The sequence below is a fragment of the Sabethes cyaneus genome, chromosome 3 (genome assembly GCF_943734655.1).
Source record: "Sabethes cyaneus chromosome 3, idSabCyanKW18_F2, whole genome shotgun sequence".
In the NCBI taxonomy this organism is placed as follows: domain Eukaryota; kingdom Metazoa; phylum Arthropoda; class Insecta; order Diptera; family Culicidae; genus Sabethes; species Sabethes cyaneus.
Genome location: NC_071355.1, coordinates 103182148 through 103200243, shown reverse-complemented (window position 1 = coordinate 103200243; position 18096 = coordinate 103182148). Strand labels below are relative to the sequence as shown.

Genomic DNA, 18096 nt, shown 5'->3' with positions numbered 1-18096 from the left:
TTGTTGAGCCGTTGGGTTCTATTTGTTTCGGAGTTATATTTAGGTTTCATTTGACAACGCGTCCTCGGCCGAAGCGAACGTGAATTAGTTTTCTTTTTGTATTTTCCAATACTAAGTACTAATTTAGTTCAGGGCTTTGGCAATACTATTCAAATTAAAAGAAAGACGGTGCATACAGGGAAAAATCTCGCGCCGGGTGCGTGCTGCGTTCCCATAGTGATAATTAAAATTTATTGTTATTCTATGTAAATTCGAATAAAAAGTGACTGTTGTTTTAGTTTTCTTTTGGTTCGTTCCTCTGTTATTTGTAAACATTTGGCGGTTTAGCTTAGTTGAGGTTTAGTTAATTAGTGTGATTTGTGAAGATCAGTGAAACTCATCCATCTGACTAATGTTAAACGCATTGAAACTGAACGAAACAAGCTGAACAGTGAATATACCAAAAGAAAAGATTACGATGTAGTTATGTGTTGACAGTTTTCAATTAAAGTTGGGTAAAAAACTAAACGCATTAATGATAGTGTGCAACTTGTGTTGCTTGAGTTATGGCCAGTAATGGGGTAACTCTACGTGGGGTACCCCAAACGCAGCAAAATTTGAGTGGGCATCACCGTTGCTCTCAGTGTGGACTTTATTTGGAGAGCTCTACATCGTTACAAGTGCACATGCAGTATCATCATGAGACAATGAATCGGTGGGGAACGTCTGCCACGGGCAGTATACCCAGTTCAACTACATCGTCAACGCCAACATCGGATACAGAGAACAATAACCAACCATCATTGAAATCACACATTAAAACAGCTTCGCCGCATCAAACGATTGCCGCTGCAGCGGATTCAAGTGATAATCAGCCATCTACTCCACAACCACCAGCGCTTCCTGAACCAGGTACACCACAAAGTTTTACAGGCGGAGCCTCTCCATATCAGCAGCAAGGAACTATTCTTGCTCCACCAGAAATGCACTATCCTGCTTACATTCACGGGTATGATCCATATACGTATCCCATTGATTATGCCCATCCACTTCAAACGGCACATCTCAATAACCAGCAGCAAATAGAGTACAAAGCAGTGCCTTCCAGCAGATACCACCCTTACAGTAATAACAGTCACAGTAACGGAAATCATCATGCCTCGGCACATCATTCAAGCAACAGTGGAACACATAATGCATCTCCGATTAATAATGCTGGATTGAGTCCACAGGTAGTTAGCTCGTCTAGTAGTACTCAAAATTCAGCATCACTAGCCTCAACTACGGTAGCTTCATCGACTACAACATCACCTCAAAATAATAGTTCTCATATTCCCCCGACACCGTCGCCATCACCAATTCAATGTGAAAAATGTGGCATGGTATGTGACACGGATGAAGCACTCAATGATCACGAAGCGAATGTGCATCAATCTCAAAATCAACAGCAACCAGAATCTCAACAATCTGAAAGAATCAGTATGGACCGGAATGAAGATCAAGACATGCAGGGTAACTATTCTTATGGAAATCCTTCCACTTTTATTAAAGAAGAGCCTGGACCATCTGATATCTTGGATCTTGATTCGCAAAAAATGGTTTATCCTCCGGAGCCCGTACTGCCTCCAATGAATACATTACATTCCTTGCAATCCATACAGCGTCATCCAATGATGTGGCCGCATGATCCACACAATTTTATGCCGCCGCATCACCCTCACGATCTAAAGGCTCCCTATTATCACCCACAAATTAAATCTGAATATTCATCGACACCTTCTATAAAAAGCGATTATCCACAGCACGCTGCAATGCAAGTAAAACAAGAATATTCATCGACTGTGGCTCCAGCAACGATCAAAACGGATTACAACATTACACCAGCCTTGCCACCTACTGTACCACAGTCAAATCAATCTGTTAAACCTTATACTGAAGATTGTGAAGGTAATCAGTTGGCAACAAGTCCGTCGGATTTTCCAAGCACAACAACGCCACAGGAAAACAATTCGCAATTTAGAAATTTTGAACCGCCGACATCTTCGCTTCCAAACAGTGCTTTACCAACGAAAGGCACAGCTTGGAAATCCAATGAAGCCAGACGTCCGAAAACGTATAATTGTACGGCATGCAATAAATGGTTTACAAGTTCGGGTCACTTAAAACGACACTACAATACAACGCTTCATAAAAACGCTGTCAAATCTAGTGGACAGCCAGATCCAGCAACGTTGCCTATCAGTGTTCACCACCATCCCGGACGTGATCCTAATTACGCAACAAAAGGTAGAAGAGGAGCAGCGGCACAAATTCAGCAGCCTATTCAACAACCGGTTCCACCACCTGATCCTCCTAGGAGTCCCGATTATAGTACGCAATATTCTGCAACGGGGTTTACAACCCCTTCTGTACATCAGATTACGTCGAATCAGGGTTTTCATCAATACAATTCCAATCTTCAAAACACCTCATCAACGGTTCCCCCAAACGGGGTAGCAGGTCCCTCCGTCCAAGCCTCCCAACCGAGGGGCCTGCAGATCTTCTCGAACAGCAGCATGGAAACGCTGCAACAGCAGGAGCAACTGGATCAAACGCCTACTATCACCACCACCACCATCACCAGCATTCCATCGCCGTTGCACAGTCAACACACCATCAATATAACGGCACCATACCCCACCATCAGCCCTTTAACTATCAACACCAGCATCCCATCATTCCAAACCATCCTGCCGGAGGCCCCGAGTTATCACCATATTATTGGTAATCATAATGCAGCATCCAGCGCAAATGATATGATAGCAAACGATCATTTCTTTCCACTTAATGGATTTGACACTGCAATGACCGAAGAAATTTCCTCAGTAGCACCAATTTCATCGGAATTTCCTCGATATCCGGGGGGCGCCGAGATGTATCAAGGCGATACGGCGCCCCCCTTTTCACCTAACGTACCAGAGCAGTATAAGCAAACTAGTACGCATTACAGCGAACTACGCATACCGACACCGCAATTAGCCGCTACTGCGCCATTGCTTTCACCGGCGCCTTGTTCGCCAAGTGTTTCATCTACTGGTACAACATTACCTGTAGAAACTCGTCCTAGCGAAGTCCACCGTTGCGATGAGTGCCATAAGGTGTTTAACAAGTCGTGTTACTTAACTCAACACAATAAAACCTTCCATTCTGGAGATAAGCCGTTCAAATGCCAACTCTGTGGTAAACGCTTTTCTTGTCATCAATCGCACGAAGGGCATTTGGCAAAACACAATGGCGAAAAACCATTCAAATGTGAACTTTGTCCGAAACAGTTTAACCACAAGACGGACCTGAGGCGCCATATGTGCTTACATAGTGGTTCCAAACCGTATGTTTGTGAAGAGTGTGGTAAAGGATTTATCCGCAAGGATCACATGCTGAAGCATTGCGAAACGCATAAAAAGAAGCCCAGTTCTGCTGGAAAGAAAGCGGTTCTCGAGAAAGCAAGATTGAGAGTTCAATCCAAGGTTGCATACGTAGATGACGAATGACAGTGGATCCTGATCCGTTGTCTAACCCCAGAGCCGTGATGGACGCAGGTTGACAATGGATGACTACAGAAGCGGTCTCATGGTAAAATTGGTAAAGTTCTATAATTCTTGGCAAATACTTTTGATTTTCCAATGTGTACAATGATTCCTATTACAGAGTTACCTTCTTAAATTTCCTTACCAAAACCGGGTACAATATTCTACCTCAGGACATAAAATAATTAAACTGAAACAATCTGGTACATAGCCAATCACTAGTTTAATTGAATATATATTGAAATAGATTAGGCCAGCAAGAACAGAACTACCTCACAAAACTTTTATTATTGTTCTTATTGTGTGGCAATCACTCGCACACTGAGTTTACCACAGGATAAGTAAAACAAATGAACAAAGTTATACATTTAAACACGAATGATATTTACAATTGAAACTAACTGATAAAGCAACTAAAGCAAATATAATAGGTGTATTTATTAAATGAAACAAAAAGCAGAGTGTATCTGGAAAGGATGGTTCAAAGTAAAAGAATATTTAAAATATTATTTTAAAGCAATACTACTGAATAAATCTGAGCGCCAACCAGAATAATACAAGTACCTCAAATGTCACAAAACAGATGCTTCGTAACTGTAAAATCTTGTTGTGTCTATAGTTTGATAGAAAAACAAGACAGTCCTACGACATATAACTTTCCAGCATGTACAAATTCAACCACAAGCAGACCTGTTAAATGTAATATTCTTCTATTAAATAGCTGCTAATCAGAGTTTCTTTCGTTGTTGCCAAAAAACATATTAGCATATGCCCAGTTCAATTCGTGTTCGGCGAAACAAATACGATCATATTTAGCAAAAACTAACGTGTTTAAATGCGAGAAACTAGAAGCAAACAAACAATCCTAAACACTGAAACTGTATTATCAAATGGTTGTGTTAGATTAATTAATTACCTATTATTGAGGATTACAAGCTTTCCGTTTAAGCTATTTTCGATATCTTTCAATTCCGTACGAAAGTTGTTCTCATATATTTCAAATCGAACGCTTGAGTTCCGCAACAGTCACAGTTTATATCTGTTCATCAGTTTTTACCTCCTTTGCCACAACATAAAAGCACGCTCAGACTTCCGTCGGGCTCGGGGATGGGGATCTTATGTTGATTAGCGGCGCGAACGTCTAAAGTGGATTCTTTGTCGTCTCGCCTGTGTTCCCTTTTTCCTTTTCTCCCAGACCGACAGCAGTAGCGTGTTCAGAATCTTCCTTCCAGTATTATCTCGCCCTCATCACTTGTACAGATATCAACATTGTGTTACGATTTCGGATGTGATATAATCACTTCGCCTCGTTTCTTTGAGTGTTTTATCCATCGCCAAATAAGGTGATTATTATCTGTTTTAGGAGGTATTTAATTTATGATCTTCCAATCCACAAATTGTGACTTTGTTAGTTTTTGTTCTGTCTAATGTATATCGAAGGTTACCAAATTGTGAAAAGCTATACTCCCTTGCGAATGAAGACTTAGTTACCATTTTCATAGTCTTATTTTTTTTTCAATGGAATTGCACATTAACCACTGGTGGTTAGTATCCGTTATCTACTTTTGCTATTTTAATTTGTAAATACATTTATTGTGCCAGTTAGTATCCTAATAAGTATTTTGCGTTGGAAAACGTTTCCAATCTTTCAATAACATTTGTCGTGAGTAGAAAATTTCCTGTAATCACATATCGAGTGATTTTGGAGCAGCCATCATTGGATGCAAACCGTATATACGATTGTAATTTGCTTAATAACAGAGGCGATCAGAACTATTAAAATAAGATGATTAGAATAATGGTCGGAATTAGTTGTTTTGCCAACATACTTATGTCATATCAAAGAGAACAATAATGTTACAAGAAAATGGAAAAAGAACATATCCAAGTTTTATGGAACAAACAACAAATCCTAGAAAATGTCCTATAGATTTATTCTGATTCTATCACATATCCATCTTGAGTTTTTAATGTTATTCGCATATAACTGAAAATAATTCAGAAAATTTGGAAACAATGCATCCTTTATAAATTGTTGTAATAACTGAATGTGAATTTGATAAAGATATAAGCCCATAACAGTACATAACGCGCAGTTTAGCGAATGTATCAGAGTTGTAGTGTAAAATCGAACATATTGTGCTAATAATAGGAAACTTGACTTCTAGAATCACGAAATTGCTCAAGTAAGTTTCATTCTAAAATCATTCCGGAGCTAATCTTGTACATTTAGTTGTTGCTGTTTGCCAATATCAAAGCTAGTTCCAGTTCTCCAACCAGCATTGTACGTTAATATGTTGTGCATTGAATTACGTTGCCATCCTAAGTTTTCTTTATTTTATCATTATCGGATAGCCAATAGGAATGTTATTATTTGCAGCTTGACCGAAAAATATAGGCTAGGTCATGGTCGATGATTTCTGTATAAATCAGTATAGACATAAATATGACGAGAGAAATAGATTGAGATTATGTTTATCATCTGATATAAAATCGAAAAGAAAAAAATAAAAACGCATGTGAGTTTTAATTGAGAAAAGCAAGGTTTAAATTATATGGAAAAAATAAATATGAATTAAAAATATTATCGATGTTTTACTTCCAACTTTGTCACATTCCGTCTTAACAGTGTGCAATACGATTCGTCACTTCGTCACGGCTGCCAAGTAAGAGCCTATAGTAATAATAAGAGTTTTTTCCATTTGCTGTTTCATAACTTAGTAGCTAAGCGTTTTTTGTTTTTGTTTCGTACAATTTTTGAATAATTTTATGCTATTTCCTGCGTACCACAGTGTAGCACAGATAGTTTTATGATCCAACAGGGTAAGTATGGAGATTACTTATAACTATACGTTACGGAAGAAAATCTTGTATGTATATTACGAAGTGAAATTTCTGTATGACGAACTGCCGTCGGAACATTTTTTCTGTAGGAAGATTGCACCACTGTCGTGACCATTATTTTGATCTATTGTGGTAACCGCTAGAACATAAAAGTTTGTACAAGTAAGAAATGTACATTCATGTTGTGCCGAAAATTCGAGTAGTTGCAGTTATAATTCACCTTAAATTCGAAATAAAGTATAGAGCTTTGTTTAGGTACATACGACGAAAAGAGTCAATCATATTGCCATTGTATGATTTTCGAATAAAAAAGAAATAAAAAGCAATAAGTGGCAACTCTAAATATTGTTATATTTTACCAAGTTCAACTCAACAAATGTTTGAACATGAATTATGAACATGAACTATGAACATTGGATTTTCTTAATAAAATTGCAGAATAAGGATTCTTCCAAAAACACTTCTTTATCTCGATATCTCAAAATGCCACTGGACTACACAGCGCACCACGTGCGACGTAGTTGCGATACACAGAACAAGAATAAACCCGAATGTCGCACGTCGATTATTACGGTTTTCAACTGCAACAGCAATATGCGGCACTCGGATTTTTTTTAATTTAATTTTTTTAATCAATTTGAATATGGTGATTGATCCTCTTCGTCATAGCTAAGCACGATGCATGCTTTCTTCACAAAGATGCAAGTTTTTAAATTATATCTGCTACTGTCGTACATTATTTTTTTGAAAGAAACAATCTGGTTTGAATATAATTCGCATCAAAGTTGGCTGTAATAGTATATTTTTGTCTCTATGTCGGGAAAGTAGATGAAGACCCGCTGTAGACGAGCCCATCCAGCACCCTTTAGGTCACACTTTCTCCAGTAAATGTGGGACCTATCGTTTTAATTTTGAAAATTCTTCTTTGATTCACTTCATGAATGAAACTGATAGCTATTTTTAATAATTGAACCTTCGAAGTGATGATGATGACGATGATGGTCCCACCACATACCCCCAAAAAGGTTTGAGCAAGACGATTTATCTATAAGATAATTAATATTATGACAATTGAACCAATTATGCGAACACAAAAAACGAACTAATTCCATATACAAATATAAATTTCTTCTATTTATTAAACTATTACATTATATTCGCAACGCGCGCGCGTGACACAAAGTTTTGTAGACTTCTCTTTTTTTAAATTACTTAAGCATGCTACAAAAAATCCATCATTCACCATCGTGGCGAACATTTATAAATTTGTTACAACATAAATAAATTAGTTTTTGAAAACTTCGTCTGTTTAATACATTCTTCGTCAAATAATAAACATAGTTCTAAAAAACTGTTTTAACGTATGCATTTGTATTTGTTCTGGCTTAACCGTTTTAACATGTGAAATATATAATCTCTTAAACTTCGCAAGTGTCGGTGCACGTTTAATGTATCTTGGCATCGAATTGAAGACATTTATTCCTTTGTAAAACAATGAATTTTCTGAAGCATATGACAAAAAATTTGGTGTTCTTACTTCATTCGCGTTTCTAGTATTGTATCTATGGAGATTTCTTCCTCTTTCAATTTGATCACACAAATATCGAGGTAGCAACATACAGTAGTGGACAATATAAAGTACGCACCCGCTCTCATACTATATAACACGCGGTATCTTTTTTATTGTCAAACATATGAACTCCGTATATTTGGACAAATTGCAGCATTTTCAATTTTTAAACGATTTATGTATCGTTAAATATAAACATTAGCTATTTTGATCAAGCTATTGTATAGTTCTAGAAAAAGTCAATTTTTAGTTGGTCATAATAAAGTACGCACTACTAATATAATGACTGCACAACGTTGCCGACTCAGCACTTCCTCACCATCACACTGCAGCGAAGTGTCAAAACAAATTGTTTGTGATAGATTTTTCAATACTGGTGCGCGTTTTTATCTGGTACGATGGCAAAAAAGCAAATTTGTGAAGATATCCGTAAACTTATCGTTAAAAATCGTAAGAAAGGTTTCTCGAATAGAGAAATTGCTCGAAGATATGAAATTAGTGAGGCAGGAGTACGAAAAACATTGAAAAAATATGAGGATCTTGGAAGCGTGAAAGACCGGACTGAAAGAGGAAGAAAGCGGAGGACTACAACCAGTGATGATCGCCTGATTCGTCGAGAAGTGGCTAAAGATCCGTTCTCTACCAGCCGTGTAATCCGAGAAAATACGAATTTGAATATTTCCGAACGAACTGTTCGCAGAAGACTGAAGGAAATGGGATTTAAAAATGGATTTGCTCAACGAAGGCCATTTATCCGAAATCTTAACAGGTTTGTTTATTTCATGTTCAATATTTGTTTTTAAGTAATATTAATTTGTATAGGATCAAACGTCTTAAGTTTGCTTAAAAATATATCGACAAACCTCTGGTGTATAAAGCCTCTGTATAAAACATCTTCTGAAAATACATCTATAAAGCTAATTTTTGTTCGATCACTATGAATAGTTATCTACTATAAATAATGAGAAAAGCATGAAAGTTTCAAGATGTGGTAAGTGCGTACTTTATTTTGTCCAGTACTGTAGATGCCATTTTCACAAATTTTTTCACACGCATAAATGTGGGACCCTATCATTTCCTCCGCAATATTCAATTTTTCTAGTATATGTTTTTCTGTAATATACATAGTTTACTAAGTACTTTAATTATCAGACACTTTGGAAGAACCAGAACTCACAGGAACTGACATAATTGGTGGGTCCCAAATTTATGTGTGTGAAAACAATCTGTGAAAATGGCATCTATGGGTAGCAAACCGTTGACTACTTTAAAAATCAACACTATAGTCAAGTAAACAATTTTTTGCTTCACTGATAACCATTATAAAGCGTCCATCATCAAGTTCGAGGAAGTAAGTCTATCACATTCTAAAATCAAACGCATTATTTTATCCTGCAAGCGCTGAAGCCTCAATATTTATGTTTCATTGGCCAGGCAAAAGTCTAAGTGAGGTTAGATGATCGATTTGTATAGCTGTATTTTATTACAAATAGTTAAATCGTTTTTCAATCGGCTAGGATTCCATACTTCTTGGTAATTTTCTTGAAGACATTGTCAATGTGAGCATTGAACTTTAGTTTGTCGTCAATAATCACTCCAAGGTATTTAATCTCCCGAAAGCGTTCAATTGTCTCGTCATTAATCTGAATTGAGACATTTTCATCTAATCAATTCCGCGAAATAACCATAAATTTTGTTTTAGTTATATTTAATTTCAATTGCTTATGCTTCAACTATCTACTTAACTAACGTAAATCTTCATTTAAGTGTAAAACGACTTCATCTAAATCTTTGGCTGCAATGAACAACACGGTGCCATTTGCAAAAAGATTGAGGTCACAAAAACGAAAAACCCGCCGCATGTCAATAATATATATAATAAACAAAAGGGGTCTTAATAAACAACCCTGGGGTACACCAAGATTGTTACCCACTGGACTAGATACAAAATCATTAAAAGCGGTCTACTTCTACTCGGTAGGTAGTTCTACTAGACAAATAGCTTTCAAACCACTTGAATGCAGTACTTGCCTTGATTGTTCTCAACAACAAGGGCCTCGAAGTTGTCGCAAAGGTACGTTTGAGATCCAAGAAACAGCAACTGTTGTGTCTTTACGCTCTAAGTAGTCTTTCCATTTTGCTTACACCAAGTGCAATGCGGTTTCACAAGAATGCCCTTCTCGATAAGCCGATTGTTCCGGAATCAACAAGGATTACTGCTTAAGTATTCCAGCAGTTGGTCTTTAACAGCAAGTTCTAGGATTTTTCTAAAGTGTGCAACATGTTTATGGGATGAAACTCTTTGCCTTTAATCGTTGAGGAACATGGCCAGTTTGCAACGATTCATTAATCAGCTTCAATACGGCGTGACCAATGACATGAAAGCAATCTTGAATACCTCTAGCATTTACGTTGTCTACTCCAGTCGAATTTTCTAATGAAAAGCAAATGTTTCTAAGCTATTCTAATGTAATTTGGGAAAATCTTCAAATCTACAACTACTATCTATTGATTGGCTGTTTTATTTCAACCGGTTCATCCACTGAGTCAATGAACTGATTGATCAACGAAACACTTTCAACAAAATAATCATTAAACTTAGACACAATCACTTGTTCTGACTGTTCCAACGTGCCATTAAAAGTTATGGACCGAGGTTTGCAATTACTTGGTTTTAACAAATTCTTTAAAATTTTCCATAACTCTTTGCTGTTGTTTTGATGCTGATAAATCTTTCTCTGGATATATTCACAGCGAGTTTTGTTAACCTCTTGCGAATATTTATTCCGCGCGATCGTGTACTTGTTTCCATGATTTTAGCTATTAGACCTACAAAACTTTTTGAACCATTTGTCCCTCTTACGTTTAAGGCGCAAGAGATTGAAATTGTACCAGCTGTTCGAGTTCTTCAAAGAAATGAATTTTTGTTCAATTAGTTGATTAGTACACTGTTCAAAGTGTTTGTAAGCACAGCAGCAGATTCATCTAAATTGCCAGTCGTGAGTCGAAAATGTACGCTTCTCTCAATGAGATTCGTAATAGCTTGTTTCGAATATTTTCTCCGGCACTTCAAATTTACTAATTTCTCGTTATTCTGTCAGTTATTCGAGACTTTAACAACTAGTGTTTCATGTTCGGTTATTTTCAAATTGATATCTGCCAATGAACAAACAATACCTATCATAATTAGAATAGACATGGTCAATTAAACTTCTGCTATAGCATAGCATATGCATAGATGCAGGCTAACACGCGTGTACAGTCTGTCTTAAATTGAAAAATTCAACAAGACGCTTCAATTGTTGTGAGTTTGCGTTATCAAGCCAATTAATATTGAAATCACCAGCCAAAACATTCAATTTACATGAACCAAGAAATGTCTAAAATTTCCTGTTTTCTAAAGTTTCAACGAATATCCTGGAATGCTATATTGATGAAATGTTTCCATTTCCACAATGTAAGTTTCTGATAAAAACACCAAATGTGAACGTTTTTCTTCAAAATCTGGCGTAATGCAACGTAATTGGTGGACAATCCAGGAAAATTGAAATTTAAAAAATCGATTTCAGTAACATTGTTCTTGGAACTTTGTTGCTATTTATTGAAACGCAAACTGCTTTTCTTTTGCTCAAAGAGTTTCCTATAAATTAAACACTCTGAGCTAAATGCGGCATGGTTAACGTCCAAATTTGTATTACGTTCTTTATTCATTTTTGTACAATTAATCCATTTCAATACAGTTGAGGTGCATTCCAATGTCTTGTGTTTTTGGCCACACATCGAGCATGTATCACAATTTTTGCAATCCATACTCTTGTGTCCAAACTCTCCACATCTCCACAACTCTCCACATTGAAGCAAATAATACTACTAAACAGTTTTGGTGCGGCAAAACTTTTAAAATAATGATAGGTGTAGATTACAGAGTTGAATAAACTCTAACTATGCAATTTTAAGGAGGGACCCTACTCTGGAAGACCGAAAAATAATAGATTTTCGTAAATTATTTTCAGATGCTAAAATTATAGTGTTCGGGTATTTTGGTTATTGGTTAAGGCATATTTTGTATGTTTTAGATACCAGAATAGTCATTATTATTTTGCAGGTGGCAGGTGGGCGCGTGAATGACCTCTAGAAAATAGTTCCTTGCTGGCGGTACGTGCCGGGAACCAATGGAGTATCGTAGAACGGATTTCAAGGATGACTTTGAAGCTTTAGATCAATACCTAAATTGTTACGTGGCGGTTTTTGAAAATTCGAAAAATTACCAAAATTGCGGCCATTTTTCTAAAATAAAGGTGTTTTTTCAGAAAAAATCACCAATTAAGAGCTCATGAAGAATTGAAAAATTGAGATATCAAAAAACGGCTGCGTAACAATTTAGATAATTCATTTGTACATGCTGAAAAAAAATTTCAGCCAAATCGGTCCACTAGATTCTAAAATACACGTACCACCAACTAAAGAAATATGGTTTCGGGGAAAATGCGTTCAAAGTTATGTACAGCAATGGACTTCCCTTGAGATGACTTCACAATATTTGCCGTAAGTTTTCAACCAGATCTGGTATCAAAAAATCCTTTTGGCATAACATTTCCGAAGGTATAAGCGCCTCGAAAACGCAAAAAAAAAATAAAATTCGATTTTTCCGACTTTCCAGAGTAGGGTCCCCCCTTAAGGTCTCATTTGTCACGGGATACCTAACACTTCTATGGTTACTGCATATGGAGAATAAAAAACTTGTCAAGTTTTTTCGCAATATTTCTGACAAAGTAACGCATATTTCTGTATCACGTTTATCAAACACGTCCGTTTCATTGCAAGTATAAAGAAAAGACCAAAAGCACAGCACAGAGATATTCGAGAGTTTTTAACTGGGCTACTAAAATTATTGTCAAACAAAGTACATATAACCCGCCTATGTCTTTTCTGAGAAACGAATAACTGAATATTAAATATTGCAGAACATAGTATATCCTTCAATGTTTAATAAATAGAAAAATCTACCAAATAGCTTTCGCAGTCATTCAACTCATAGTTAAGAGTTTCATAAGAAAATTGAGTTACATCGTTTTCATAATTAAAGAAAAAATCTTTTAAGAATAATAGCATTAAATAACTAATTTGAAGACTAAAGGATCAGCTAAACTCTTACGAGTCATACTTAAAGGAACAACGTAGGTACACATTATTCAATTCACCAAACTGAGTTACGAAATAAATTATTCTAAGCCCACATTGTCAATGGCTGCTGTTGTCATGAACTTTTTACATGTCATACACTTTTATAGTTATAAAATTATCTGGTTTATAACAGGAAAAAATTCCATTTAAATTTATCCAATATTAAGAGAAGGATTTCAAAAATAAACCCAAGACGTTAGTCGTCACAGTAAAACGACTACAATCTAGTCTGGGGTTCACAGCCGTTGGAAAGTGTAGAAATTAAATCTATGATCAATACACAGAAAGGTGTGCTGCTGTCTCTGAATGTGGCAGCCGCGTTCGGTTGCTCAATTTAAAGATTTCGCTGCCTCAGGACCGAACCCGTCGTCTTGCACGTCCTCGGCACTTTATAACTCCCAAAGGCAGACACGGGAACGAAATGTGCGAAAGGAGGAATTATTTGTGTTTGTCTGGTAATAGGAAAAAGGGTTCGCACTAAATTTCTCTTCCTTATTTTTTGTATGCTTGATAATAATCGCTTATATGATATAGCAGCAGAAGCTGCAGTAGCGGCCAACAGCCGGTAGGTCGATTCTAGGGAGAAAACGAAGGCATCTAGAGAGAGAGGTCACAATGATAGTGGTGAAAATAGGACGAAGAAAAGAAGGAAAAGAAAAACAGCATCATATCGGCTACCACCTGGTACAAATTCGACTATCACCATCCGAAATCGGAACTGGGGAGATGATTTCTTCAAAGGGGCTGGCACGATACTGCACCGTTTGTGTCATATTGGAAATATATGCGGACATAGACTAGACAGGGCCTTTACAAGGCACCGTTTATAATTAATATATCTACGAATGGGAGAACAGCTAATACTCGGAGATCAAATCTTGATTTTTCTGTTACGACACGTTAGTTAGTGTTGTCTGCAGTATACGAGAAGATCACCGCTATCAAAATTGATTGAACGAAATTATTAATCAACTGCACCGGAAATATGGCTATGTGTGTTAATGGGTTATTTATTCAAATATTGTCGCGTTTCTATGTTAATTGTAAACGGAAATCTGTTTGGCCCAAACGAGAGCGGTTTCGAAATTTTAATGAAACAAAACGAGAGATGCTTACTAAGATACAGCATTAAAGCTTTTGATGGTAGAAATTGAGACATTTTAATGATAGAGCCCTAACGGTTATTTTGGCAATATTGCACTTTAATTGCCTCATTCTTAACCGGCCAGAGAAATTGTAAAATTTATCGGCTCCACTATTTCATGAAAAAAACGTGATCTATATCTCTTTTGCTAAATAACAACGTACATATAAATGTTGACAAGTGTATTACTTCAAAATAAATCCTAAAGTGCCATTGGCAAAAGACTCGCTGTCTTGCCACACCAAACCAGAGTAATCCTTTTGCTGATTTTTATATCACATTTTTCTTTTCCTTCTATCCCACAAAAACTGCAGTTTAAATCTGTGGGAAAATATTTTTTTTCTATGCTTACGTTATGCGCATTGTTCACATAACTGTAGAGGGGGAATGTTGAGCGTATCTGTTGAAATTCGCCTGTTGAGGTCAGAATATGTATTATGTAGCATTCCACTATAGGACGGAATGATATATGATAAAAAGATAAAAGTCATCCAAAGATAATAGTCATACAACATACATTCTGTAGTTTAGGTAGTACTTCAGGGAATATATATATTGATCCCCACCAATTAAGCTCGGCCATCACGCACTTTATTGTATACGTTGCCCCCAGGAATGATATGTTTATAAACGAAGCAGAGCAGCCAACATGTGATTTGATTGTTTCTATTCCAGCACCGGCCAACGGTAGAAAAAGGATATCATGCTGATGTTTATTAGCCGTCTTATAGAGCTTGGAGCAATTTATCAATATGAATATTGTTATATTAGTGGAAGATTCTCGTGATCCTAAGCAAATAATTATGAAACTGAGTACTGACGTTAAGCAAACCGAAAAAGAAATGGCAGCGAACGATTCACATATTTTTATTCAACCAAGAATGTTGTGCTGTAGAAAAGCTGCTGTTTTAATACTACCCTTAAATGAACCTCTAGCTCCCTGTGAAATCATCTCATGTATTATTAAAAAGAAACTAAAACGGAAGTGATATCTTCGTCAAATTCACGAAAAAGTAGCACATTGTAGAAATAACATTACTCTGTAAACTGTGTTATGGCATTCCAAAAGCAACTAGTTTTTTTTTTCAATAACTTATTCATCGCAAAACCCAAAATGAGACATAATAACAGTAAATTTATTTTATTTCCCTTGATTGATAGCACATTAATATGAACAAACTGATATTGTAGTATCTTTCGGACTAGCTGCTAAGCTTGTATCATACTGCACATCAATTTATGGTGCCATTCCACAACAAGCAGACATATTTATTTTAATTGCAATGCCTCCAGCTTAAGTTATAGGTACGTGTGAAATGAAGTTGTAACAAATTCAGAAGGAATCAAGAAATAGAATCCAGAAATTTCCATACTTTATAACTTAATATAAGCTTGTTACGCGCTTGGCTAAAATAGATAAAGCAATCCAGACAGAAATGCTCAACTTACGTAATGTGTCTGATGCCGATAATATTTGCAAAAAAGTGAAGAATCTGAAGATGATTTTATTTTCATTCGGGATTACAAAAATACGATAATTTTCAATATGAGTAAAGGCCTGTATACGAAAAAATTAGACACGTATATGGTTACATTTTGACATCAATGCTTTATTGTAGCTCTGTCGTTTTTGGAGGCCAGTGATGAACGGCTGACCTATTCCGCTACACCCGTATATCGCTTGCAAGCAATAATTTTTTTAACGAATTTCGACAGGTTCTTCTTCCGTACACTCTCAGGAACTGTAAACCTAGAGGTGGCAACGTAGCATTCCTGTTTTGGCATTTGTCTGGTGCCGACTTCGATGTAAGTTTCATCATCGATCACAATGTAGAACACTTTTGTGAGCCACTTCCTGCACAGCTTTCTTGCGTGGGTTTTGACCATCCGTGCCATCTGTTTGTCACTCCGGTTTGGTTCATTTCGAACATTGTACACGTATATTTATAAAAGTCTTTACCAAGCTCCTACCAACAAAAAAAAATGTTCTAATACGTTCTGTAATTTCTAAGAAAGAGGTACATAAACTTTGAAAATCGTGTTTCTACAGGAACGGCGTTTCATTCCGTTGAGGTTGTTCCACGCCGTACTGGAATGCTTATGTGTATGATCGTTTTTCGGCCACTTTCCGTGGTCGGATTATTACAAAGTTAGTATCAAAATAAGCGGAAAAGACTGCAGAATCAAAATTTGAAAAAAAAAATTTTGATTTTTTTTTTCAAAATTTTTAGTCGCTTATGTCCCCTAAAACGTGGCCGACGTAAACAATACACTCTTCAGTCAAAGTCTCAGTCATTTTTACTTACGCGGAAAAAATATAAATAACAAGGTACTGCGCGTCATTTTTATCAAATACAGTCTTTACCGCTAAGTTTCAATATGTTCACGTCAAGACTTTTATATAAATATTGTGCGTAAAGTTTTATATAAAACTGAACATGCGTTTGTATGTATGTATGCATGTATATTCCGCCATAGCTCCAGAACGCTTCCACCGTTCTTCACCAGACCAAACATGGTGCACAAGCTACTTGACATAAGGGAATCAGCATTGGGGGGTTGACAAAAGGGGGTGGTCCCTAACAAGGAGGAAGGTCCAAATAAATTAAAGAGAGTGCGTTTCTCTTGCATTTGCACTGATAGCGGTTGCACATGTGGCTGGATTACAAGAGGGGGCTTCTGAAAGGAGGAGATAGGGTGACCATTGACAATGTGAAGGTCGAAAAACGTAAAAAAGGCTTTGTCTCGCTTTATAGCAGTGGTGGGGTCAGAGTGGAACTTTAGGTAAGAACGCGTCGTCGAAGCAATACTTGCTTTAACTTTCTTTCACCATTTCCTCCATCTACTGCAGCGATTCCCAAATGGGAGTTCGCGAACCCCCAGGGGTTCGCCAAAAGTTTTAGGAGGTTCGCGAATTTGGCAGTAATGGTGGACAATTTGATTTGATCTGTGAGATGAGAGATGTCAAATCAGTGCAGGTAAGATACGAATTAGTTTGTAGTCATTGTTGCATTCACCGGCAGAATTTCTTATGAAAAATTGAGGATAAGCGATAGGCGGAGACATGTGAAAGTCAGTATTGAGAGGACGCCAGCCAGAGTGTCTAAGATAGCAGCTCGTCAACGATGTAGAACTGGAGAAAAATTCGCGTAAACTCTGAGGTGCCGTAGTTAGCTAAAATTAAAGCAGCAATAATAAGTATGATGTCCAGCAAAGCATGATGGTATTATCGGCACAAGTGTGCATCAGCTAATTAGAGTGTACGTAGGGCATCTTACTGATACAGCAGGATGTTGCTTTGGATGCAGCATACAGCAGGATGCTCCCAACAAACATTTTTGTTTAATAGCAGCGTATTCAACCGTTGTATAGCTAATTACCAAGTAGCAAACGCTTGATAAGCTGTTATACAACAAAAATGTTTGTTAGGCTACCACTTTCGAGTTCCTCCGAGATGGGGCAAAGTTGAGTGAGATAAGGTGACGATTTATCCTGTGTGCTTTTCAACATCACTCTTGATGGTGTGACCCGAAGAGTGGGCATCGAAACGAGAGGCACGATTTTTTACAAAGGTAGTCCACTCCTAGGCTTCGCAAATGACTTTGATGTCATAGCCAGAAACTTTTTAGCCAGAAACTTTGACGGCGGAGGCAATCTACGCAACACTGTGAGCGGAGTTTAAAAGGTTTGTGCTAAAATTAAATGCGTCGAATGACGCCGAACGACAGTGCGACAACTCTTCAACAATCCCACCGGCACCAGCAACAGAGGGACCCAACGTGCAAGGTAACTTCACCAAATCGAAAGCG

The 18096-nt window shown here is 37.1% G+C and overlaps 1 protein-coding gene across 1 annotated transcript; it reads left to right on the top strand.

The window, feature by feature from the left end:
- The first annotated feature begins 545 nt into the window (after positions 1-545).
- Positions 546-3509, top strand: LOC128739966 (uncharacterized). The gene has a single exon (XM_053835473.1). It carries the CDS (start codon positions 546-548, stop codon positions 3507-3509), a length of 2964 nt encoding a protein of 987 aa, XP_053691448.1.
- Positions 3510-18096: the final 14587 nt, after the last annotated feature.